Source organism: Emiliania huxleyi, assembly GCF_000372725.1.
Source record: "Emiliania huxleyi CCMP1516 unplaced genomic scaffold EMIHUscaffold_39, whole genome shotgun sequence".
NCBI classification, from domain to species: domain Eukaryota; phylum Haptophyta; order Isochrysidales; family Noelaerhabdaceae; genus Emiliania; species Emiliania huxleyi.
This window is the reverse complement of record NW_005199045.1, coordinates 460,193-485,313: the sequence shown is the minus strand read 5'-3', so window position 1 is coordinate 485,313 and position 25,121 is coordinate 460,193. Positions and strand designations below refer to the sequence as shown.

At 64.6% G+C, this 25,121-nt stretch overlaps 5 protein-coding genes across 5 annotated transcripts; 1 reads left to right on the top strand and 4 right to left on the bottom strand.

The window, feature by feature from the left end:
- Window positions 1–740: 740 nt before the first annotated feature.
- EMIHUDRAFT_436182 (hypothetical protein) lies at window positions 741–2,123 on the bottom strand. The gene is made up of 5 exons (XM_005771227.1): window positions 1,821–2,123; window positions 1,569–1,744; window positions 1,265–1,497; window positions 1,119–1,193; window positions 741–1,044 (listed from the first exon to the last, which is right to left on the bottom strand). The coding sequence occupies exons 1-5, from the start codon at window positions 2,105–2,107 to the stop codon at window positions 964–966; spliced, it is 852 nt and encodes a 283-aa protein (XP_005771284.1). The 5' UTR covers window positions 2,108–2,123; the 3' UTR covers window positions 741–963.
- A 3,030-nt stretch (window positions 2,124–5,153) lies between these two features.
- EMIHUDRAFT_436181 (hypothetical protein) lies at window positions 5,154–10,105 on the bottom strand. Its single transcript, XM_005771226.1, has 7 exons — window positions 9,621–10,105; window positions 7,246–9,497; window positions 7,063–7,152; window positions 6,940–6,984; window positions 6,814–6,864; window positions 5,556–6,732; window positions 5,154–5,447 (listed from the first exon to the last, which is right to left on the bottom strand). Exons 1-7 carry the CDS (start codon window positions 10,063–10,065, stop codon window positions 5,365–5,367), a joined length of 4,143 nt encoding a protein of 1,380 aa, XP_005771283.1. The 5' UTR covers window positions 10,066–10,105; the 3' UTR covers window positions 5,154–5,364.
- A 3,246-nt stretch (window positions 10,106–13,351) lies between these two features.
- Window positions 13,352–13,929, bottom strand: EMIHUDRAFT_209470 (hypothetical protein; the record flags this gene model as incomplete). Its single annotated transcript, XM_005771225.1, has 2 exons — window positions 13,352–13,774; window positions 13,846–13,929. 2 exons carry the CDS (start codon window positions 13,927–13,929, stop codon window positions 13,352–13,354), a joined length of 507 nt encoding a protein of 168 aa, XP_005771282.1.
- A 1,077-nt stretch (window positions 13,930–15,006) lies between these two features.
- EMIHUDRAFT_209469 (extracellular solute-binding protein) lies at window positions 15,007–15,896 on the top strand (the record flags this gene model as incomplete). The annotated part of the gene is made up of 3 exons (XM_005771224.1): window positions 15,007–15,285; window positions 15,360–15,588; window positions 15,790–15,896. 3 exons carry the CDS (start codon window positions 15,007–15,009, stop codon window positions 15,894–15,896), a joined length of 615 nt encoding a protein of 204 aa, XP_005771281.1.
- Window positions 15,897–24,251: 8,355 nt separating this feature from the next.
- Window positions 24,252–24,623, bottom strand: EMIHUDRAFT_209466 (hypothetical protein; the record flags this gene model as incomplete). Its single annotated transcript, XM_005771223.1, has 1 exon — window positions 24,252–24,623. The coding sequence occupies one exon, from the start codon at window positions 24,621–24,623 to the stop codon at window positions 24,252–24,254; it is 372 nt and encodes a 123-aa protein (XP_005771280.1).
- Between the last annotated feature and the right edge of the window lie 498 nt (window positions 24,624–25,121).

Genomic DNA, 25,121 nt, shown 5'->3' with positions numbered 1-25,121 from the left:
ATCTCGATTCGGGGGGCCGGGGGAGGGGGGGGGGCTCGAACCTTCAAGGAGATGCGCTATTGATTCATTCACACCGCACATCTCCGATCTCCGATCTCCAATCTCCCATTTGACCCCTGCCGCCGCCAGCTGCGATCTCCAATCTCCAATCTCGATCTCCAATCTCCGCCCCAGTGGTGGATGCCCGGCGCGAGGATCTACGATCTGTGTTCTCCATCTCCAATCTCCACCTTTGACCCTGGCAACTGCCAACACGATCCACAATCTGTGATCTCAATCTTTCATCTTCAACCAAGCCCGACTGTGTGGTAGAATCGGCTAGGATCTCCACTCCTGGTCTGCGATCTACTGTCTGCGATCTACTACTCTCTCGCAGAGATCTCGATTACTCGGGATTTTCGTCTGACCCCCCCCCCCTGGCGACGAAACCGAAGACGCTCCCGGGTGATTTCGCGCGGGGGTGGGGTCTCACGTCTCAGCACTCAACTCTCACGAAGCCGCCGGCCCGCCGCTGGGCGCTGCACAACGGCGCGACAAAGGCGACAAGGGTCTGCAGGGACGCGGGGTCCGGGGAGGTTGCCCTTCATGGGTAGATCGACGTTCGGGCTTCGGCGGCTCACACCACGTCGGGAGACGTGTCAGGTGTCACGCAGGTCGCGGCGGTGTTTTTGCTTTTTCGCGCGCGGCGCCGGCGGCCCCCGCGCGCGGGCGCGCGGCTCCGCGGCTCCTCGGTGGAGCCCGTGGCCGAAAAAAGAACAAAATGGAGGCTTGGTGATGCTACTTGGCATGCGTGGGAACGGATACTGCCAGTCGCTGATAACTGAGACACTGGGCCCCACTGTACATGCCTACCTCAAGCAGAGCGGTGAACTGAACTCCGTTGTGAACACACGAGTCTCGAGTGAACGGGCAGGCACGTCACTCTCCCCGCTCTCTTGCGCGCGCCCTGGCCCGGAGTGAGGCCTACTTTAGAGCGGCGGCGTGGAACGCGAGGTGGTCGGCGATGAAGCTGGAGATGAAGTAGTACGAGTGATCGTAGCCCTCCTGCAATGCGTGCATGCGGGGGCGTATGTCGACCTCTTGGGGTGGGCGTCAGAAGCGTCTTCACTGAGGCGCTCCTGCATGCGCAGCTCGAGTTCGACGCCGCGCTCGTTGCACACGGCGGCAAATGTGTCGGGGCGCAGCTGGTTGACCTACCGCGGCCAGAGCGAAACGGCTACTGACCCGCCAAGCAGTGGCGCGATTTATGAGCCGCCGCTAGCACCTCCCCGGAGAGAAAGTTGTCGGCGGCGCCCTGGTCAATCAGTATCTTGAATGGGGGCCCCGAGTACTGCCTCATCAGCTCGGTCGCATCGTGCGCCGCGCCCGCCTCCACCGACCCCAGGTAGCCCTTGAAGGCCTTGTCCCCCCACGGCACCGCGGTTGGGTTGCAGATGGGCGCAAAGGCGGAAACTGAGCGGTACATGCCCGGGTTCTTGAGAAAGAGGGTGAGTGCGCCTGGCGGGGCGCGGCATGCGGGGCGTCGAGAGCGCCGCTGCGCCGAGCGGGGCTGCCTCGGCAAGCCGCGCCGTGCCCGCCCATGGAGTGACCGCAGATGGATGCCGCCGGCGACAGCTTGCCGGGGTACGCGGCCGCCACCACTTCCGGCAGCTCGGCCTTGACGTAGGAGTACATCTGGTAGTGGTCGCGCCACTTGGGCTGCGTGGCGTCCACGTAGAAGCCGGCGCCCGAGCCAAAGTCGTACCTCGCGGCGCGGTGGGCGGCAGTGTGAACGAGCGGGCGGCGGCGGCGGCGCTGCGGGCGGCGTGGCGTGGTCGCACGAGTCGTCCGCGCCGTCAATCTGCACGCCGCGAGGTGAGGTGTCGGGCATGACGACACACAGGCCGAGCTGCGATGCGGCGCGCGCGAAACCGCTCTTCTGGTGGAAGTTCTCGTCGGTGCACGTCAGGCCGGAGAGCCAGTACACCACCGGCACAGGCGCCGCGGCGGCCTGCGGCGGCATGTAGACCGCGAAAGTCATGTCGCACGCGCAGGCGCTCGAGCGATGGGTCAGCCGCTGCAGGAGCCCGCCGAAGACCTTGACGGAGGACTTGACCGTGGCAGCCATATTGCAAGTGCTCCCGGAGGCGCCGACGTTGGTCGAATTTGTTTTTCTTTACGTGGTTCCAACCCTGTTTCGACTGTTTGTTTGTGCCCTTGTTTGTTTCTCTTGGCACCTTGGAGTGCTGGGGGGGGCGACAGGAAGGATGTGGCCCTGAATTATGTGTACGCCAACCCAGGGTGTGTGGCAGCCAGCTGGCTGTGTGTCTTGTGAGCTTGTTTGTGTCTGTGTGTCGCTCGTGCGTGTCGTCATCATCTGTCCAGCGTCCACCCATACCGCGTTGGTGTCCAGTCCGAGCCTGGCTGTTCTTCACCTTTCTACCTACCTACCTACTTTCGACTGTAAAGAACGCTGCTGGTTGGCGTCGGTTGCGTAGCACGGACTCGGGCCCGGTGCTTCGACGCAGCACAGTGTGCTTCGTGGTAGCATGAACTCAGAACGGCCCCCCGAGAGCGCCTCTTCGACGCCCACGGGTCCCGGGGGGTCAGAGGGGTTGCGAGAGGGCCCCGGCTATTTTTTGTTTGAATCCCGGAGGCCGTTAGAACATGAATTGACGTTCCACGTGCCCGTCCACAGCCACGGACAACATGCTAGCCCAGCAGGCCGCTCCCACCGCCGCCCGCGGCGGAGGCAAGGCGGCAAAGGGTGGCAAGGGCGGCGGCAAGGGCGGTGGCAAGGGTGGTGGCCGTGGCGCACCAGACTCGCTTTGCGCCGCCGCCCTCAACGCCCGATACTCGGTTAGAGCCGGCGGAGCGACGGCGGCAAAGGTGCGGCCGCCGGCGACCTCATACGGTGTCGAGCGCCGTAGAGACGGCCCCGAGAGCCGCCACCAGGTGTGCCACGACCGCGGCCGCGAGGCTCGTGGGGATGGATGCGCCAGACCCGCTTTGCGCCGCCGCCCTCAACGCCCGATACTCGATCAGAGCCGGCGGAGCGACGGCGGCAGAGTTGCGGCCGCCGGCGACCTTCCCCTCGACCACGCCGCCGACCCGTCGACAAGCACGCGTGGACTGCCATCGAGAAGAAGGAGAAGGAGGGCGGCGCATCCGGAGCCCGCGGGCGCGGCGTGGGCGGGCGCGGGCGCGGGCGGGCGCGCGGGAACCCCGCCAGCGGAGGCGACAATGCCTCTGGCGGCGCTGCAGGCGGCGCGCGGCGCGCCCCTCGCCGGTCTCCCGCACGCTCCTGAGGGCCGAGAGGGCCGAGAGGCGGGGTCGGTGACCCGGGGGCATGGGCGGTGCGGCCCGCGCCGCGCGCGGGCGCGTGGCAGCCCGTGAGTGCCGAGATCGGGTCTGTGCTTCGACGTAGCATGGGCCCCCGGAGGCCCATCTACAGCAGCGGCGAAGTGAGCGTGTTTGTGGTGTTGGTGTGACGTCTGAGCTTGGATCTGTGACTAAAGCCGCTTACCACTGATGGATCCCCACCCGAATAACACACAGTGAGCGCCCCAGCACTTCACTACGCCCTCCGCGCGAAATCGCTAGTGGTGCTTTGTGGCAGCACATTGTGCTTTGTGGCAGCACGGGTGCGGTGCCCGAGACCGAGCACCCCTCCCCATCCACGTTGTTGGTTGCTGCCCCAGGTCCCGCACTATGTAGGTGGAATGCCCCGTCCGTCCGTTCTCAGGATCACGCTTGTTCGGGTTACGTGGTTCGTTCGCCCGTCCCTGCCTGTGTCCCGTCCACGTCGCCGCCTCGGCAAAGCCGACGACCTATGGTGCAATACAGCTTAAGGGGAGGACGCGCCGCTCGATGCTGCGGCGGTCGGTGTTGGCGATGGGGCTTTCCTTCCGGTACGCGGTCCCGGCGGGCCGTGGTACTTCAGTCAGCCGCGCGGAGCTTCCGCACTCACTCCCTAGTCAGTCCGGCGAGTTGGTTGGTTGGTTGCTGGCATCATCCCAGCACTGGGGGGTCCTGAGAGCTGTTGGTTGGTGCTCTATTCACAGCACAGAGTGCGAAACTAGGGTTGCAACCTGGTAAAGAACTCGCTCGCAGTGTGCGCAGATCATGAAAAGAATTTAACGGAAAAAAATACCACCGACAAAGAATTCGTCAGACACTCCTGTGAGCTGTGTGGTGGCGGCGTGCCGTCCTCCCATCCGCCATCCCTCCCTTGGCTTGTCTATTTTCTTTCTTTCTTTTAGAATTTCAGACTAAGGGGCGGTCATTAATTTTACAACAAAAACGGGCGGTCACAAAGCACGATTCACGCGATAAGCAAGGCGCGGGCGACGGCTTCCTCACATCCTCAGAAGCCGTCGCCCCCACACAGGAGCAGTCACACGACTCCCACGCATGCACTTGTGGAGCACTTGGAGTGCAGTCAGTAACCTCACATCCAGGGCCGGGGAGCTGAGAAGCGCATCCAGCGGGCCGGATGATCGGTATCGGGCTACGGGCTAGAGAGCCCTGACCCCTAGCTAGGGGGGGGGTGCGCGTTCGCAGGGAAAGGGCCGTAAAGTAAATACGGGTCTCCGAGGGTTAGCCCCCGCGTACCGGGTTTCCCCTTAACTGCAGGACGCCCCCTCTACTCGGAGCTAATGAACACCACACTGCTCTCGGAGCACTTGGAGTGGGCGGTCATTAACCTCTCACGCCCAGGACCGGGGAGCTGAGAAGCGCACCCAGTTGGCCGGACGCTCGGCATCGGGTTACGCATGAAAAGAAATTAGTTGAGGGCATCCTCCCTCGCGTTGGGCCATGGCTTGAGGTGCACTTGGGTTGTCTATTTTCTTTCTTTTCTTTAGGGATGGTAGGGTCTTAGGGACCATGTGTGTGGGCTGAGGGGTGTCTTCAATCCGTCCCCTCACCCCTCGTCACAACCCCCGAAACAGAAGAGCGGCGAGAGTTGGGGCTGCGGCTACGGCTGCGGCTACGAGAGCCGGAGAGGCCCGCGCCGGGAGGGATCAAGAAAAAAGAATTTCGCCGCCGAAGCCCGGAAAAGTGTGTTCTTTTTGGACTGGTTTGCACGAACCACGATCGATTTTCAGACCGCGAAGTCCTAGACGGTAGTTGCGATAGCCTCTCCCGCGGACCCGCGGTGGCCGCTCGAGGCGAGGGATTCGTCCCTTTGCTTAAACCCTCACCCCACCTTGTAGTACAAGTCACAATTCGGGCACGCGCCGGACCGGACGGCCCGCCGCTGCTGGCGCTGCCCCTCCCCCTTCTCGGCATGTACCTCGGCCGCCACCCCGCTCGCTGCATGCGGCACCGTATCCGAACCCCGGCGGCCCATCCCGAGGCTCTCAGAACGAGCCGGAGCTATTGTCAAACACGATCAGCGCAAAGGCGAAGGCCTGAAGCGCCGAGAAGGGCGCCTTGAAGTCCACATTGAACTTGTTCTCCTCCACCTGCGCGGCCGAGGCGGTGGTGGTGGGCGGGCGGGCGGGCGGGCGGCGACCCAGGCGGGGCGTGCGCAAGCTGGTGGCGGGTGCTGCTGGGCAGGGGCGCTCGTCCGCCTTGCCCATGAGGAACGATACGTCCGCCTGCTCGCCGTGCTTTGGGTGCAGCTGGATGTTTTTGCACGAGGCGAGCGTCGCGCGGCCGTGGAAGTCGAGCTGGTACATGTTGGAGGTGGGGTTCCACTTCGGCTCGCGGTTCTTGAGCTCCATGAGCCCGCCGAGGTCGCCGCGCTTGAGCCGCTCGTTCAGCTGCCCCGCTGCGTCCTTTGGCCGCGCCGGCACCATCCCGCCCTCGCTGTCCACCTCGGGCACCACCACCGTCATGGCGCCCGGGTTGCGGTTGCGCAGCGAGTTCGAGAAGTTGACGTGCAGCAGCTCGCACCGCAGCTCCGACTTGCCGCCCTTCTCCTTGCCGTCGAACGAGGCGCCGTCGTCGTAGAGCGTGTACTCCTGCGCCTTGCGGTCGGAGCGCACCTTGCCGACGTACGACTCTGGCATGCTGGAGCTCGCCTTCGCGCGCTTGGCGTCGTCCTGGTCGAGCGCGATGGAGTAGTAGCAGCCCTTCGACACGGACCACTTCTTCGCCGTGAAGCAGTACATGTCGTCCGTCTTGGAGATGGACATGAAGAAGTCGAAGCGCGCGCCGCCCATGCGCGACTTGTGCCGAATCACAAAGCAGCGCACGGGCACCTGCGCGTCGGGGCAAACGCGGCGCCGCCGGCTCTGCGCACGTGGCGGCATGTGGGGGCGCGCACGCGCGCGGCTCAGGCACGGGAGGCTGCGCGTGGCGGGAGCTGCGCGCCCGACACGTGGCGGGCTCGGTCAGCAGCCGCTTCAGCTCGGTGTGCGACGTGCCGAGCAGCTGCTGCAGCACGCGGCGCAGCGCGTCGTCGCTGCTGCCGACCGGGCCGCCCGCGGGTGGCGCGTCGATGCCGCGGCTGCCCCCATGCTTGGGCGGCGCCACGACCGCCCCGTTGGACGACCCCCTCCGGTCGAGCTTGCCCTGGCCCTTCTTCTTCTCCTCGAGGTAGAGCTGCTGGTACTGGTAGTCGAGCGGGTGCTGCCACAGCACCTGCTTGGTCACCTCGTGCATGTAGTACAGATCGCCGTTGGGCGACTCGCACTGGTCCCACCCCTCCGGGTCGTCCGCCTGCAGCGCCTGATCCGCGATCCACAGCAGCCCGACGTCCTCGCGGAGATCCATGCCGAGATAGACGGCGTACTCGAGGACGTCCTGCGCCGCGCACGGGCGCAAATCGGTAACGAGGGCAGCCGGGGACCTCCGCCGCAGCGGCGATAGAGGCGGGCGGCGCACCTCGGTGCCTGAGCGGAAGCGCACGCCGTCCGCCTCGAGCTCCTGGAGAACCTATTGGTGTGCGCCCCAGCGGCGGGTGAGCCGCGCGGGAGGCGCGGTGCCTCGTGCGTTGCCGCGGGGTTTCGCCTGCTTGCGCAGCACCTCCTCCTCCTCGATGGCGCGCTGCGTCGCCTGGGGGGCGGGGCGAAGGAAGGGTGGCTGGTGGGGGGCGGGGCGAAGGAAGGGCGGCTGGTGTCATGAGTGCGACACCTCCTCCTCCTCCGCTACTGAGCGGCGGATGGACTCGGCGTCGGCCGTCTCCGCCTCCTCCTGTATCCGGCTCTGCTGCTTGATCAGCTCCTGAAAGTGGCGACGCGAGTCGCATTGAAGAGGGAGGGGGGGGGGGGGGGGGGGGCCAAAGAAAAAGGGCCCGGGGGGGGCCAACACCCCCGCCTCCTTTTGCCGAAACTTGGCCCCCGCCTGCTGTTTGAAAAGGGCCCCGTCTCGGGAGGCCATTTCCCCCTCGGGTTTCCGCCGCTCCTCGGCCACCTTTTTTTGGGCCTCCGCCGCCGCCGCCACATTCTTCCGCTTGATTTCGGCGAGCCTCGCCTCCTCCTCCTTGCGCCGCTTCTCCTCCTCCTTGAGCGTCGCGAGCCGCCGCTCCCCGCGCTCCAGCAACGCCCTGTCCGACTTGCAGCCGGCGGCGCGCTGCAGCGCCACCTCGAGCGCAGCTATATCGGCCGCGCCGATGGCCTTCTCCAGCGCACCCTCCGCCTCCCTTCGCGCCCGCAGCTCCGCCACGAGCGCCGCCACGCGCTCCTCCGCGCCGGCGACGCTCGCCTCGCCCGCCGCGTAGCGATGCACGCCGGCGGCCCGGGCGTCCGCAATGGCCGCCCGGAGCGCCTCGACATCCTCCTGCGCCGCAGCGGACAGCATCGCCTGCAGCGCCTCCTCGCGCACACGCCGCAGCTGACGCGCCGCCTTGCGGGCGATGTGGCCGCGCCCGGCCGCCTGAATGGCGACGGCGACCTTTGCCTGCATCTCGAGCCGGCGCGTGCGCAGGCCCTCGAGCATGCCCGAGGCGAAGAAGACGCGCGCCTTGCCGCAGCGGAACTTTTGGCCGGGCACGCCGAGCTTCTGGAGCAGCGCCAGCACGCGGTCCTTGGGCGCCTTGCCAGCGAGCTCCGCCTTGGTGCCGAGGCCGGGAACCACGAGGAAGTTGCCGCAAAACTCGTCAAAGGGCATGCGGTCGGGGAATCCGGTGCGGGCGACACGCAGCGCGTCGAGCACGCCAGACGTGTTGAGCTGGCGTGTGATGACGGCGTCCTCGACCAGGTCGGGCTTCTTCTGGTCGTTGGACTTGAAGCAGCGCACGAAGTGCAGGTCGCACTTGTCGAGCGTGCCGACGAGGTCCGTGAGCTGCGCCGAGAAGGTGTCGGTGACGCCCTTGAACTTGGTCGACTTGAACTTCTTCCGGTCGCCCGCCGCGGGCGCCACGTCCGCCGGCTCGGTGAAGAGCTCCTTGAGCAGCTCGTTGTCGGAGAACTGCATCAGCACGACGAGGTCGCCGTTGAGCGGGTCCTTGTTCTTGTCGAGCCAGGCGCGGGTGCCGTAGTTGACCAGGCCGGCAAAGTGGTTGATGCCGAAGCCGTCCTTTGGGCCGACGCCCTTCATGCGCACGATGATGCCGCCCTTTCCGTGCTGCGCCATCACCTTCTCGGTGAAGCCCTCGTCCGACCCCTTTGGCACGACGCACTCCTCGCTCAGGATGGCGAGCATCCCCGTGTTTAGCGCCTCGAGCGTCTGGATGAGCGCGCCGTTGTCGGTGTAAGAGATGTCGGCGGCGTCGATGCCCTCCTCCGAGTAGGCGCGCATCGTCTCGGCGAAGACGGTCTTGGTGAAGAGCGCCTGCAGCTTCTCGTTCGCAAAATTGATGCACAGCTGCTCCAGCGAGTTCTTCTCGAAGATCTCAAAGCCGAAGATGTCGACGATGCCGATGACGTGGGCGGTCGCCCGCGGCGAGTAGATGTTGCGCGCCTCGGCGAGCGCGCGGTTGATCTGGACGATGAGGCGGTCGAAGAGCTTCGAGTAGATGGCCTTGGCGAGGGCGTCCCGGTTGTCGCCCGCCGCGACGAGGCTCAGGTCCTTCTCCACCATGTCGCCGCCAACCTTGAGCTTGCGCTTCGTCAGCGCCTTTGCGAGGCTGCCCTGCTGCAGGCCGAGCACCGCCTCGCAGCCCGCGACGGAGGGCGCGCTCGAACCCTCGACGGCCGCCGCGTCCGTGTTGGCCGCGTCGAAGCGCACGTTGCCAAGGAGCAGCACCCCCGCGATGAGCTGCCACAGCTCTTGCAGCGCCGCGCCCTCCCACGCCTGCGCGGCGAGCGCCGTCTCGAGCTCCGCCCACAGCATCTTGTCGGTGCGCTCGCCGCCCGACTCGCCGGTATGGCCGCCCGCCAGATAGGCGTACGCACTCGGCTCGGCCGACGGCAGACGCAGCTGCTTGAGCAGAGCGGGCGACGCGCCGCGCAACAGCGCGTAGAAGCAGTGGTACGAGCGCTCGCCCGGGCCGCACTGCGTGACGCGGGTCTTCTCGAGGAGGTAGGTGTTGAGGCTGGCGCCCTGGATCCGCGCGCTCGGGTCAAAGTTGAGCGCCGTGAACTTTCCCATGCGCGACGAGTTGTCGTTGCGCACCGTCTTGGCGCAGCCTGTCCGCCCAGGCACCGCGGTGGTGAGAGAGGAGCGGAGTGAGCGCGGGGGGCCGCGGCGAGCCGTGTGACGCCGGCGGCCCAGGGACTGCGGGCTCTCACGGTGCCCTCTGGGTGCCGCACCAAAGCCCTCGGTGATGGGGTCGGAGCCGTAGAGGCGGGTCTCGAGCTCCGGGCTGGTGTTGCTGACGTATCGGAGGTAGAGCATCATGTGGCGCGCGGACTCGGTCTTCCCGGCCCCCGACTCGCCGCTCACAATGATGGCCTGGCTGCGCCCGTTGTGGATCATCGCCCGGTGCGCCGCACTCGCAATCTCAAAGGTGTGCGGCGGCTCGGCTGGGAGCGAGTGGGCATTCTTGTACTGCGCGAGCACCGCCTCCGAGAAGAGGCCCATCCTCTTGTACGGATTGACAGCAATGAGCACGGAGCCGCAGCGCGTGTAAATCGCGTCGTGCGCGTGCCGCGTCCGAAGCTTGTCGAGCACGAAGCCGGCGTCGATGGTGTCGGCCTGGCCAAGGTCTGGCGTGTCGCTGGCCCCGGGCTCGCGTGGCAGCGCGCCGTCCGCCATCGCCACAGACCGGGCAGGCAGCCGCCGAAGGAGCAAGGTCCCCTCCGAAAAAAGAATTGAGATCTCTCCCTTGGGTTGTCTGTTTCCTTTTTTTCTTTCTTTTGGGCACGGGACTGGCGCGCACTGGCCGAAAAAAGAATTTTACAACCTAACGGTGTTAGTGCCAGTGTTGCGCGCCAGTCCCGTGCCCAGTGTCGTGCGAAAAAAGAAAGAAGTCCGAAGAGCCTTGGGGGAACGTCTATCCTCCGCAGCCCTAGTTTGGGATCCTACCTAGCTTCCTTCATTTCTTGAGCACTTGAGCACTGGATAGGGTCGATTCCGCGTGTGGTACGGGACCCCTCGATCGTCTCGCCCTCCCTCACTGGTGTATTCATCGGGGGGGTCATAACAAACACGGTACAGGTGAGAAGGGCGGACGGAAAAACACCCCCCTTTTATGCCTGACCCTGGCCATGGCCTCTCTCCACGCCCCACGGCCGCGGAAGCTGCTCGCCGCGGAAGCTGCTCGACAGGTGCCTCGCAGCTGCGTATTCTCGTATTATCTTCGAGTAAGGTATTGCGTGGGGGCGGGGCGTATTCTCGTATCACTAGCTCCGAGTAGAGGGCAGCGTCCTGCAGTTAAGGGGAAACCTGGTACGCGGGTCCAACCCTCGGAGAGTATTCTTTAGCTCCGAGTAGAGGGGGCGCTCCGCTGCTAGGGGAAACCTGGAGCGCGGACTAACCCTCGGAGACGTGTTATGGCCCTGCGACCGCGCACCCCCGGGGCTAGGGCTCTCTAGCCCGTAACCCGATGCCGAGCGTCCGGCCAACTGGGTGCGCTTCTCAGCTCCCCGGTCCTGGGCGTGAGGTTAATGACCGCACTCCAAGTGCTCCAAGTGCCTCGGGTTGTGATTGGCGACGCCGTCGCCAAGGGGGAGTGTGTGTCGTCGCGTGTCCTTGTCTGGTGTTTACTAGCTCCGAGTAGAGGGGGCGTTCTGCTGCTAGGGGAAACCTGGAGCGCGGTACTAACCCTCGGAGAACTGTGTTTACTTTAAGGCCCTTGCCCTGCGAACGCGCACCCCCGGGGCTAGGGCTTTCTTGCCCGCAACCCGATCCCGATCATCCGGCCCGCTGGGTGCGCTTCTGAGCTCCCCGGCCCTGGATGTGAGGCTAATGATTGCACTCCAAGTGCTCCAAGTGCCACGGGCGCGTCGCACCGCATGGTGGCCGCGTTGAGTAGCTACTGGGCTGGGTTTTTAGGCATTGTGGGGTTGGCACTCCCATCGACCCTCATGACCTCCTGCGGTCTCTGAGATGGACACCAGTGGGTGTGGGGCCACAGCCAGGATACACTCGAAGGCTGGGTAAGCAGTAGAGGTCGATACTCGACGCGTCCCACATGATCTGTGTCGCTGTCGGCACGCTGTCGACAGGACGTCGAGCGACACCGGTGGCAGTGCCACCCAGGAGTGGTCGGGCGGTCTCCCGTCATGAGAGAGCCACCATGTGATCCGTATGATGGTTCCTGACAACCGCCTCAGTCAACTTTCGTCACAGTTCCCGCTCTGAGAGGAGCTGAGGGTCAGTTCGACAGCTGGAGCTGTGTCGCCGGCGTGCGGCGGCCTGCCTCCGGAGGTGCCTCTGAGGTGGACATTTTTTGGTCACCGTGAGAGAACGCGTTCGAATTTTTACTCCGGAACTTCAACTCCACACGCGCACCGGCCAGGGCTACAATAGTGCCAGTGAGGCGGAGGCGCGAGTCGGAAGGCCGCGACCGTCAAGTGTTTTCGTCATTTTCCTACAATCGCTGTGAACCCAGCCACGTAGGGTAGGTCTGGTGTGTGCGTGCGTGTGTGTGTGTGTGCGTGTGTGTGTGTGTGTGTGTGTGTGTGTGTGTGTGTGTGTGTGTGTGTGTGTGTGTGTGTGTGTGTGTGTGTGTGTGTGTGTGTGTGTGTGTGTGTATGTGTGTGTGTGTGTGTGTGTGTGTGGGTGTTTGTGTATCAGCCAAGGGACGGGTTGCGGGCAAGAGAGCCCTAGCCCTGGGGGGTGCGGGGAGGACCATATTACGGGTCTCCGAGGGTTAGTTCCTGCGCTTTGGGTTTCTAGCTCGGGAAACTTTCTTTTCTTGGCTTCTAGGAAGCCGTCGTTCCTCACAACACAAACCCCACACCCTAACCCTAACCCTAACCCTAACCCAGACCCCACCCCGTAACCCTAGCCCCCCCCCACCCCCCCTCTTCCAGCACTGATCCTCCTCACCCTCGCCGCCCCTCCCCTCTCTCCTGCCTGTGCTGCCCCGCCCCGCCCCACCCCCGCAACCCCACACCCTAACCCTAACCCTAACCCTAACCCAGACCCAACCTGGTTTGTGGAGCTCCCGCACATTACCTAGAGAGCACGGCATTCGGGGCCATGATCTCGGTTCCGCACTGGACTTTTTTTGTAGTGGAGAGAATTAAGGAATCTTTCTGCTCTGGCAGGCAGCTGCATCATTTCCCTTTACTTCAATCAGCTGTGTACACTCAAGTGCTATTACTGTCTGAATAGCTGTCTAGACGCTCCGATTTTGCTGTCTGGACGCTGTCTGGACACTGTCTGGACGCTGTCTGGACGCTGTCTGGACGCTGTCTGGACATGGAAGATCGCATGAGGTGTGAATAGACCTGCAGACAGGAATCATACTCTGATACTCAACAACACGTCGGCCAGCTGTGAGCGATCAAAACTTGAGTTGCATTCTCTTGGTTGTCTACCCATTACCCAAGAAAGGGTTGGCGCGGTTAGATGGGAGGTAGAATGTCTACCTACCGCAGGTGGGCATAACAGCCATAACAGCGATGGAGGTTCAATACCTTCATAAAAACAAATGCATGTGGCGTGTGTGCGTGTTGCGTGTGGCGCCTTTCTCTCTGCTCTGCTCTCTCTCTCTCTCTCTCTCTCTCTCTCTCTCTCTCTCTCTCTCTCTCTCTCTCTCTCTCTCCACGCCACACGGCACGCCACCCTCCGCCCCGCACTCGCCGCACTCACCGCGCGCCACTCGCACAGCCCGGGTCGGTGCACATGGAGAGGCTGGGCGGGCAAAGGCGCCCGGCTCTGCGGCGGTGGTCGACGGCGGTGGCTTCGCACGACGCAGCGAGGCCGCAAGCGATACGTTGTCTCGCCACGCGCCGGCAAAGCCTCAGTGCCGGACACACACATCTCGATCCGTCTCGCCACGCGCCGGCAAACACCTCCGCGCCGCCAGCGCCTCGGTCGCAAGGACCGGCCGGTGAGGGATATCTCGGCGGCACCGGGGTGGAGGCCGATCTCACCGTGCCCTCCCGTACTTGACCTTCTGCTTCTTGCTCGCCTCTTGCGCGGCGTCGATCGGCTCGTCCGGCTTGGAGATCCAAGGGTAGACGTATTGTGTCCAGGCGTAGTAGAAGCCAATGCACGGCGGGACCACTGCGACGAGCGCGAACCAGTCAGAAAGGAGCCCTGTCGCGAGCTGCACGAACATGGTCGTGTAAAGCAGGTCCCACGTGTACTCAATCACTCCCTTGCTGTCCAGGTCGGATCCTGCGGAGATCAGAGCGCCGCCCTGCGCGAGCGGAGCATGCCTGGGAGAGGCGGCCGAGGCGAGGAAGCGGTACATGGCAAAGTACAGGCAGAGCATGAGGAGCTCGCCCGTGATGTGCCACCTCGAAAAGGAGTCCCAGTGGTACCACACGCGGTAGACACAGTAGATGGCCTGGCAGGGACGGCGGGCGGGCGGCGTCGACGCAGAGGAGGGATATGCGTACGGTGCCACACATCGCGCACATTGCACGACAGGATCTGATAGAGCAGCCTCGCTAGGTAGGCCTGGTTCTTCAGCAACAACTTCTTGTTCGCCTCGTTCGCCATCCCCAGCAGCTGGCGCAAGGGTTCGGGCTCCTTGCCCGGATGGTGCTGTGCGTGTTGGATAAGGGTGACACGAGGGCTGGGGCGTGAAGGGCGTTTGGCCGAAGCCCAACCCAACCTTCACACACACTCTCTCCTAGAGTCCCGCGGCGTCGTCCTAGAGTCCGGAGGTCCCGTCCGTCCCGTCTCGTGACCGACGCTGACCGACCGTCTCCGTACCACCAACCAAGACTCGCTCGACCTACAATCCCAGAGCCACACTACATTAGGTGCTCACCTCAACACCTTGGGTGCAGTCCCTCCGACCCTACCCCCGGTGCCAGTGTGGGCGCTGGCCGGCACCCTAGGAGCTAGGTACTGAGCCCTGGTGTCGAGGTGTCGAGGCCCGGTGTCGAGGGTGTCGAGCTGCTGTCGAGGGATAGAGGTGTCGAGGCCTGTCGAGGCCTGTCGAGGCCTGTCGAGGCCTGTCGAGGCCTGTCGAGGCTGAAACCATGCTTGTCCGTGTCGAGGGGTGTCGAGGGGTGTCGAGCGTGTCGAGCGTGTCGAGCGTGTCGAGCGCGAAGGTGGGGTATATACCAACTAAAGTGATGGGTTGGTGGTACTCTCCTGCAACCACAGTCCTTCCTGTGACATGGCAGGCCACTCTCAAGCCCTACAAGCATCAGATCACCCACTTGGGGAGGGTTGACATCGTGGTTTGCGGAAATTTCTTTTTCTGCTGTGAAAATTCCAGCGCGTGAAGAGAGGGGAAAACCCGACGGGAGGGCCCAGACCTACCCTACCTACCCCGTCATGAGGAAGAAAGAAAGAAAACAGACAAGCCAAACGAGGGATGGGAGGACGACAGGGTCCCACCCACCTGACACAAACCCACCTGCCTCCTGCACGAGCAGGATTTTGGAAGGACGATCAGGGACACAGGGGAACGGGAGTGGGGAGCGCATCGCGACACGGAGGGGGGCTGGGCAGGGTTCACCCACACGGCAGGGTCCGGCATGAGGGCCGGCCGAGCAAAAAACCGCCAAGTTCGGGTTTTTTCTTCACAAACTCTCTGGCACCGAACAAACCCCGTCTGTGTATATGCTCGCGGCGGCAAAAGCGGTCCTCGCGCCGCGCGGCACGGTGCGCGCCGCCATCAACATGTCCAATATCCTCCTCGTCACCAACCGCGCCGACCCGGCGCAGCCCGGCGGAGTCGCGCCTGACATGGCCGCCGCGCTGGCCGACGCGCTCGGCGCCAAGCTGCAGCTGGTCCCGTACAAGAACCCAGGTGCGCTGGCGGACTCGGCTGGCGCCGGCGAGTGGGATGTGGGCCTCATCGGCGCCGAACCGGCGCGCGCCGCCATCATCGGCTTCTCGGTCAGCGCAGCCACGACAACTCAGCGATTTGCTGCCCGCCCCCTCACCACTCCCTGGATGCCTCCCTGCCCGAGGCGCCATACGCTGAGATCGAGGCGACGTACCTCGTGCGGCCGGGCGTGCCGTTTCACACCGCCGCCCAGGTGGACACGGAGGGCGTGCGTGTGGCGAGCTCGAGGCGGTCTGCGTACACGCTCTGGCTGGAGGACAACCTGCGTGCCGCGCAGCTCGTGCAGACGGAGGAGCCCGGTGCCGAAGGCTCGTGGGACCTCTTTCAGGACCGCGAGCTTGAAGCGCTGGCCGGTCTGCGTTCATTCCTGACCGGCAAGGCGGCTGAGCTGCCGGGATCGCGTCTCTTAGACGACCGATTCACTTCAATCCAGCAGGCCCCGGATTACCGAAACCGTCCGATGCATTGATATTGCTTGAGATGACAGACCACCCCTGCTCGATCCCAGGCTATCGGAACGCCGCGCGGTGACGCGGCGGCTTGCGACGCGGCAGTCGCGTTCCTGGATTCGTTTGTGGCCGACGCAAAGTCGTCAGGCCTAGTGGCGAACCTGCTTGCCAAGCACGGCGTCGAGGGGAAGCTGTCGGTGGCGCTCCCATGAGACGAGAGCTTTGGCGCGGCCACGGAGGGGGAATGCAGTGGCCGAGAGTGTGGACCATAAAAAAGGGGTCTTTGTGCAGGCTCCAATGAAATAGAATGTGTCGGAGCGCGGTGACCGGTGTGCCGCGTCTCTCCCTAGAGTACGGGTCTCTGTGCTCTCTCCGGCTGGCGGCTGGTGTGTGCGGTGAGTCAGCCGGTCCTTTCCAAAAAAATTGCGTTTACCCTGCGAAAGACACTACTCTCCCCCTCCCGTCACTCGTCCCCCTTGGCGTGGCGCGCCTCTCCCCCAGCTCTCGGTATAAATCGCGTACTGCACGAGGCTACCGTGGGTAGGGGCAAACACTGAAAACGTAACTTGATCGGGGCGCGGTTTTTTTTGGACTAGACTGCTCGGTGGAGGTGGGCGAGTGATTGGGTAGCTTTGGGGCCGCCGAAAATAATGAGAACCGCCCCCTATATCTCGCCAAATCTCGATTTTTCGCGGGAATGGTTGCTTCTCAGCCCCGCGCGAGCTACAGTGACTCCCCAGGGCTTGTCCCGTGGCCCAAAGTGGTACCCCGAGCTCCGCCACGATCGTGAGCAATCAGGAGACACCCACAGTCACGGCGGGCGAGGAGTTGGGTGACGGCCAACTGTCGATTACGGCGCCTCTGGAGCCTCCTGTATCGTCGGTTCGGCTCGAAGATCGTGCCGCATCCGCATGTAAACCACCTCCGCGCCCCCGCTGGCACATGTCCGCATTGCCCGAGCCTGGGAGAAGTTCCCAGTGCCCGGAGGCTGCACAGGTCCGCGAAACGCTGGCGCTGCAGCTCCCGGCGCGCACCCCAGATTCGCGAGGAAAACAGCCGAAAACGGTTCGCGCCGCGATCGACCCTCAGCGAGCCCAGGCGAGCCTGGTAATCCCACCCGGTGGTAAGCGCACGTCCTCCGCGTAGTCTAGCGCGCTGTGCAGCCCGCCAGTGCATGGCGCCGACCTGGGCCGACTGGTCGATCTCGCCGCGATCTCGCCATCCAATTCTCGGTCAGGTGTAGTGGATCACCTTAAAATCCTGGATTAATTCCTGAGCCCACCTGGCCCCACCAGACGGGTGGCACGAGGCGCCCGGGCCACTTTTTAGCGCCTCCCGAGCCTCCCGGCGCCTCCTGTGGCCTCCTGAACCCTCTCCCCCGCAGCCTCTCTCGGCGACGTGGGGAGCGGCTGCCGTCCACGGCTCGCACCGGCTCTTCCAGCGGCTCCACGCTTGCCGCCTGTGACGCCCGCGCCACGCACTGCCACGCGGCCGCTCGAGAGAGCGGTCGACGCCCATACTGCTGGGCGTGGCGCTCTATCGGTCGACGCTTCGGCGTCGCTGCTTGGTTGGGGACCCGTGCCTCGACGCGGCGGCGCGGCCGAGTACGGCTCGGTGGAACAGCGCGTCGCCACGGATGAGACGCGGCCACAAGCGGCTGGGGAAGCTCCAAGAATGTTTCGTTTTACTTGCAGGAGAGGTCCAAGCAATTCTGGTGACTGCATGGCTCTTCGCGTCGAGGGATGCGTCCAAGATGGGATGCGTCCAAGATAATGAGTTGCTTGATTGAAAGCGCCGTGTCTTGCGGCACCGGGTCATCGATCCACGTGATGTGACAAACTAGCCGCTATTAATGAATATGGGAATGTCATCTAAAGGGTGTGGATGCTGGGTTGAACAAAATCGAGGGACGCGACCCACTTCGCCACAGACGGTCCCGCGCCTCGCCGCTATGACGGCCACACGACCGCAGCTCGTGTGCGTGTGGCCGTCTTTGTCCGGAGTGAAAAGTCCAACGCGCTCGTCGGTGACGGTGTGAGGTTAAACCACGCTACCAGTGCTTGGTCACATCGGCCCCGAGGTCAGATCCATCTACTCTGTTGATGACAAGACTTGTCTACCGGCTGGAGCCGAGCAGGAGGGCTTGGGCGCACAACCCCTGTTCAACTCACCCTCCACACCCCGTAGTTAAGGCAACCCGAGCGACAACTCACGCGCTTGGCGTGTGTGTGCCTGCTGCTCAAGCGGATCATATATCCCCTCCGTTTTGTGGTAACGCGGATATGAGCATATACACAACACACATACCACGGTCCGTCTGCATCCTCGGCCATCTACCGCCGTGCCGCAGAGTCAACGTGCATGTGCCGCAGAGTCAACGTGCATTGCGCCGTGGGCGCGCCTCGCGCGCCTGTGGCGCCGCCTCATCAGCCGCCACGCCTGCTGCGGTTGCCCCGCGCTTCTTCGGCGCCCCGCGCTTCTTCGGCGCCCCGCGCTGCCTCGCCGCCGCCGCCGCCGCCGCCGCCGCCGCCGCCGCCGCCGCCGCCGCCGCCGCCGCCTCCGCCTCCACCTCCATCTCCTTGGCGAGGCAGTTCTTCAGATAGTTCGAGAGCGCGGTCTGCCCGACGTCGTGGTCGATGACCTCGAGCTGCACCAGCGTGCGCGTGATGTGGGCGAGCGGCTCCGCCGCCCGAGCGGCGGCTTGGCTGAGCAAGGACGGGACGAGGCCCTTGGCGAGAGCCAAGTTACGCCACGCCGGATCGTCGGTCGGAGGCTGCCATCGCTCGCGCAACTGCGCACAACACGCACACACGGCTCAGGCAGCAAGGCCGAGATAGAGCCGAGATATAGCCGAGATATAGCCGAGATATAGCCGAGGTGTAGCAGCCGCGGCGGCGGCTCGGGGGGCGGTGGGAGAGCAGGGCGGGCGCCTGCTTGTAGCGACTCGACTGCAGCAGCACGACGTTCATCCACTGGTCGACGAGCGTCGGGACGGCGACCCACGAGCCGTCCGCGCCGCGGCCATGTAGCAGCACGAGCAGCGCCCATGCGTGCACCTCCGCCTCGCTGGGCAACGCCTTGCCCGAGGCGCACAAGATCGAGTTCCTGCGGCGCGCGCGCGCGGCAAGAGCTCGCCAAGGCGGGGCGAGCGCGGCCACGGCGAGGGGGGGCACGCACCGCTTCGATTCGGGCGCCCCGCGCTGCAGCGCCGCGCGCCGCTCAAGCTCGGCCTGCACGTTCTGGAGGATCTGCTGCAGCTGCTCGGTCGTGACATCTGCGGCACACACGCGCAAACCTGAGACCCCCACGGGCCCGGCGGCGGCGCGGCGAGCGGGGCGCGCGCAGGGGCACACACGGGCGTCGCAAACGCGCGGGCGCAGCGCGCCTGGAGCACCAGGAAGGGTGCCACCGCCGGCGCCGTGCTCAGCGTGATCACCTGCACGCACAGGCATCGCAGATCGTCAATGTCCCGCTGTGTCCCGAGCTTGGGGCTCGCGCTCCGGCGCCACGGGCTCGACGCGAGGACTCTGGAGAGAATGTCAGAGTGAGAGTGGATGAGGTTGGAGTGGAGGCGGCAATCGCCGTGCGGGCGCGCCCGGGGCTGCAGACTCCTCCAAAGCAGCGGGACGGGAGCGCGCGCGCGACCGCGGGCCGGATTTTGCGGGGGAACTCGGGGGGAGGGCGCCCCGGACACGCCCTGCACGCGGCGCGGGCTGGCGCTCACCAGGAGCGGCAGCATTTGCGGTCTTGGCTGCGGTTTTTCTTTCGACGCCATCATTTCTTTCCCCTATTCAGCGGCCCACTTGTCGCATTTGCGAGGAAAGCAAGCGCGAGCGCTGCGGCGCCGGGGTCTTTCGGTCACCATTCTGGACCATCTTAATATTTTTCAATGATTTTTGCAGGGTCTGAAAGCTGAGACTCAGCTCTTCACGCTCGGTATGAAAGCAAGGTCCGTCCGGGGGGTCCCATTTTTCAGTATTTCCCCCTACCGTGGGCCCCGCCTGGCGCCTGCGCGCTGGGGGTTCCCTGCCCTGTCGGGAAGCCTAGCTCTGAACCTGGGGTCGCTACCTAATGCGGGGCTCCTGGACGGGCGATGAAGTTCGCCTTGAATCTCTCGTCTCGCTTTCCCCCCGACTCGCGTCCGTCGGGGGTACTCCCTGCTCTGGCTCTCTGATCTCCCCCCCCCCCCCCCCTCCTTCCCTTTCCGGGATGAGAAGCGCGCTGCTGTCCCTAGAGGGGGGTCGGGTGGTGAGGGAATTGATTAGGCCTCATGTTGTCCGCGGTCGCCCACGGACGATCGCCGGAGTGGGCCGAAGGACAGAGGCTTGCCTGTGTGGGGGCGCGCGGGCGCCCACTCAGGCTCGGCCTCCGTTGTCTCAGCCTTCAGTTCACCTCTCCTAGCGCCCGGTTTTGCGTGGCGACCTTCATTTCGGGGTCGAAGGTGCTACACACACTTGCCCCCTGGTGGTCTGGCACTCGGCGTTAAACCTACTGGGGTTAGGCTGTTTTTCTTTTATTTTCTGAATTTCGGGGGGGGGGGGGGAGTGGGTCCCCGCGGTGTTTTTTCTTTCCTGTCAGTTTTCTTTCTATAAAGATCTTGGCAAAAACGAAAAAGAGCGTTCGGTTTCACGACAGCAATAGCTCGCCTCCACTAGACCGCAGATGTTTTTCTTTTTTACACACACACAGAGGCGCAACAGCGCACTTACCAACGGGGCTGCGTGCAGCAGGCGCGGGCTCGGTCGTTGCCCAATTCTTCGACTCACATGTTCACTGCTGCGGTGTGTCCCCGGGGAGGCGCGGCGGCGGGGTGGATTGAGAAGGTCTCAGAGAGACTGCAGGCGTGCAGAGGCGCGCGCTGCAGTGTCTCTGACTGGGCTGCTGGCGGAGTGTGCGCGAGACGTCGTGGTGAGGCGGAGGGCAGGCTGTTGTTGCGGGGTGCGGGCTGCATCGTTGAGCGCAGTGCGTGCACATGGTGCTGTATGATGTGTGTGCAGGCAGGCTGTCAGGCTGTGCAGCAGACTGAGCAGATGAGCGCGCGCGCGCGCGCGCGCGGGTGCGGGCGTGCGTGCGTGCCTTGCGTGGTGCAGAATCTGCGTCGTACTCGCGGCGCGACCTGGTACAGCCGCTTGTGAGATGCCAGAAGCAGGGCCTGCACAGGGCGCAAAAAGGCGAGGTAGTGCTGGTGAGGTGTGCTGCGGCGCGCGCGTCGCGGCGTGAGTGGATATGCGGCTGGCTCTGGACCTCTGGTGGTGCGAGGGGCGCGTGGCTGGTGCGGGCGGCGCGGGACGGCCATGGGGCGCCAGCACAGGGCTTGCGCCCATGACACAGGCTTCTGGGCGCTGCTCGTGTGTTTGCGTGCGCGCGGGGACGTACGCGCATTTTTCACGCGGTGTGCGTGGAGAAGGGCATGAGGGGCGCCGCCCATCCGTGCACCGGCGTGCCACTCTAGTCCCGCCTGCCGCCCAGATACCGAGGGCGGGGCGCACTCTTCGACTTGGGCTATTATTTGCCACCGGGAGGGCGGCGGCGGCGGTGTAGGGGCGGCGGCGAGCTCCCGGTTGCAAATACTCGCCTCACAGTCCAAGATGGCGGCTCGCGCCCCCATCCGTGCACCGGCGTGCCACTCTAGCCCCGCCTGCCGCCCAGATACCGAGGGCGGGGCGCACTCTTCGACTTGGGCTATTATTTGCCACCGGGAGGGCGGCGGCGGCGGTGTAGGGGCGGCGGCGAGCTCCCGGTTGCAAATACTCGCCTCACAGTCCAAGATGGCGGCTCGCGCCCCCATCCGTGCACCAGTGTGCCACTCTAGTCCCGCCTGCCGCCCAGATACCGAGGGCGGGGCGCACTCTTCGACTTGGGCTATTATTTGCCACCGGGAGGGCGGCGGCGGCGGTGTAGGGGCGGCGGCGAGCTCCCGGTTGCAAATACTCGCCTCACAGTCCAAGATGGCGGCTCGCGCCCCCATCCGTGCACCAGCGTGCCACTCTAGTCCCGCCTGCCGCCCAGATACCGAGGGCGGGGCGCACTCTTCGACTTGGGCTATTATTTGCCACCGGGAGGGCGGCGGCGGCGGTGTAGGGGCGCGGCGGCGAGCTCCCGGTTGCAAATACTCGCCTCACAGTCCAAGATGGCGGCTCGCGCCCCCAAGCATCCATGCTCTGATGTGTCGCTTGGGTCGCCTCTGCTGCTGTGTCTCTGTCTTAGCCAGATATCGAGAGCGCGCGACGACAACCAACCCCTTACCCTAATCCTAACCCTAACCCTAACCCTAACCCTAACCCTAGCCCGAAGAACCCAAAGCATTCACCGAGAGCTCGTGTCGACGGACCGCTGATTCCTCCATTTGGTTTCGGCCCAAACCGGACCATTCTCTTAGGAGCTGCACAACGGCTTGAACGCTCTCTGACCCTAACCCTAACCCTAACCCTAATTCTAACCCTAACCCTAATCCTAACGACACGGTGCTTCTTAAGAGGTCGTGCGCGTCGCTGCCGACGCATCTCGCGTGTATGGTGTATTTGCAGTGTATTTCGGCGGGGGCGCGCATTAAAAGAACATTGAGGCAACACACACGTCCTCGAGCGCCCGAGGACACGAACCAAGCTGCACCTCCTCTCGCTAGAGTTATTGTGGGCTCTTTCCTTTCTACACTTCCTTGCTTTCACCGCGTTTTGATGCAGTGAGGGCGGGCCCCTGCTCTTTGAGCCTTGGGGACGACCACGGCCTTGACCACGGCCTCGCTGCAGGGAAGCAGGAACGCGCGGCATTGGTGGCACAGAGATCCCTACCGGTGCCGGCAGTGGTAGGCGCACCGCCGCTCTCTCCGCTGTGCCGCCTCCGCCGCTGCCGCCTCGAAACCGGTTTCGACTGCTGCCGCCTCCGCCGCTGCCGCCTCGGAGATGCCAGAGCCTTCGAAAGTAGTCGAACTTGTGAAATTTTCAGTGAAACGGGGGCGGCCGAAACGTTTCATGTGAAATTCACATGAATTCAAACAAAGTTAGAGTTGTTTGGTATTGCTAAAAATCTCTCTCTCTCTCTGAATTCACATGTGAAAGTGAAAGTGTGAAAGTGTGAAAATTCACTCACGAACCCTGAGGGATCTATGTGGCAAGGCGCGCCACCGCACAGGGTGTGGGAATATAGGGATACAGGTATACTATCACTGTGGGGGGGGGGGGGGGGGAGAGTGATAATAGGGGTGCTGAGGTGGGGCTGGGTGGAGGTGATTCTCCGGGTCAGTCTGGAGGTCATTCTCCACAATCTCCTGCGACAAAGAGGACTCCTCATGGCTGCACTCAAGTGGGCTTCGACCGGCCTCGGCTGGGGGGGCGGGTTGTCCCGGCTGCGGCCTTCTGCAGCCCCCTGGGCACCCAAAAACTGCCCCTCGGCGGCATACAGCACTGCCAGCCAGCCTCTTCCTCCTCCTCAAGGGCTGTACTATAGGCCATATTGCGCCGCCTCCTCCTGGCAGCCGGGCGGGCGCGCGCCGCGGGCGCCTCGGCGCGCGCACGGCTCGCAAGGTCCAACGAGTACTGCCGCCTGGCCGCCTCAAGGCTGCCGGGCGGCAGTACTCGCCTCGCAAGGCGCGCACCGGCTGCTCTGGCTGCTGCGCCGGCGGCCGCTGCGCTGGCCGCTGCTGCGCTGGCCGGCGAGCGGTACGACCGCCGGTGGCCGCTGCACCCGCGCCTTCCCTCACCGGCGCCGTCGCGCCGCGCGCGCCCAACTCTGCTGGCACACGGCACGCGTCGTCACTCAGCCGCGGAGAACAGGCGGTGCTGTGCGCGAAACGCGCGCGATCTCGTACTTTCAAGGCTGGATCCGGCCATTCCAAGGGTAGAGGCCTCAGCTGCGCAGAAAAGACCCGCGCCCACAGCGCGCGCTCCTGGTGCGCTCGCTGGCGTCCATGTCGCTCCCGGCGGTCACGGCCGACCACCCACACATCACCGACGAGCGCTGGCTGTTTGCGTCGTCGTCCTCTTGAAGAACAAGCTGCCGCTGATGACGTTTTGCAGGTCCTCGGCGCGCACGTCAAAGAGTACATGAGGCAGCGCGCGGCGCTACCGATCGCGCCGGCATCATCGACCTCGATGAGAGTGCTGCTTTGGTGCAGCAGCTCGCGCGACGAGGCGACGCGCGTCATGGTTTTCTGCGGTCGACGACCGCAGAAAAGACCGGGGCTCTTTCTCGTGTACAGTGCTGGCGACCAGCAAAAGATTTTTAAATAGATCCAACACGAGTGGGGTGGCGGCAGACCCACCCCACGACGGGCCCGAGTGCGATTGGGGCCGTGCGATGACCTACAGTGCGCGTAGGTGCGTCGGTACGACAGGGTCTTTTCTGCGAGGCGGAGGCCTCTATACCTTGGAGAATCCCCAGCGTCCCTCCCTCCTAGTCACAATCTCAATATCTCGACTCTCCAACACGAAGTGCTGCGATGGGGTTTGCCCCATTTCTTTTTCCTTTCTTTTTTTGGGCCCTGTGGGCACCCTACCATGGCGTGTGTTTTGGGCGGGCGAACCGTGTGGAACGGGCGCAAAAAAGCGCATTTGATCCTGCGGGTTTTTTTAGCTATGTTGTTCGACGCCGTCGCCCTCGTCCGCCTCGGAGGCGGAGGTCGTCGGGCGGGGCGCCTCGCCCGTCGCGAACCTGCCGCCGAACACGGCGTCGGCCGGCGCCGAGGCGCCGGCAGCCGTGATCAGGTCGGCGACCTTTCGGTCCCTGCAGGCCGCATCAATTTTGCCGCGCCGGGACGGCTCGTAGAGCTCGTTGGCGAGCCAGTCCCGGGCGACCTTCGTCGCCACGGAGCCCAGAGGGACCGTGGCGTACCTTAGGTCGCCGAACCCGCTGCCCCCCTCGGGAGGCAGCGAGTAGGCGACCTGAATGTTGGACCCTGCGGGGTTGCGCGCCGCCTGCGTCGCAGCCTCCAGGCCCTCCATGACGAACTCGACGTCTCGCGTAGCGCTGCGCGTGCGGGCAGTCCGCGCCGGCCTCCTTCGCCCGGCGCGCCTTCTGCCGGGTCTTCTTGGCCCTGCGAGCCGCGGCCTTTGCCGCAAGTTGCTCCTTGGTGAGCTCCCTCTTCTTCGGCGCGGTGGGCGGTGCGCTCGATGTACGAGCGCTCCGCCGCCTGCACCGACTCGCGGTCGCCCGCGGCCTTCTCGTGCTTCAGGTCGACCTCGATGGTCGCGTAGCCAGGCTTTATCACCCTGACACAAGACGCACCGAACAACCTTGCGACACTCACTGCGTCCTCCAGTTGCGCGCGATCGGAGCGATTCCAGGGTCCGCTGCGCCTCCCCGACAGCACGACGGTGGCGGGTGGCCGGCGCGTGCGCGCCAGCCCCGTCCGCCGCCGGTTCCGCGGCCGCGGTCCGCGCGCCATGGGGCGACGTGCCACAAGATTCGTACGGCGCTGCGCTCTGCGGGGCGCGGCGCAG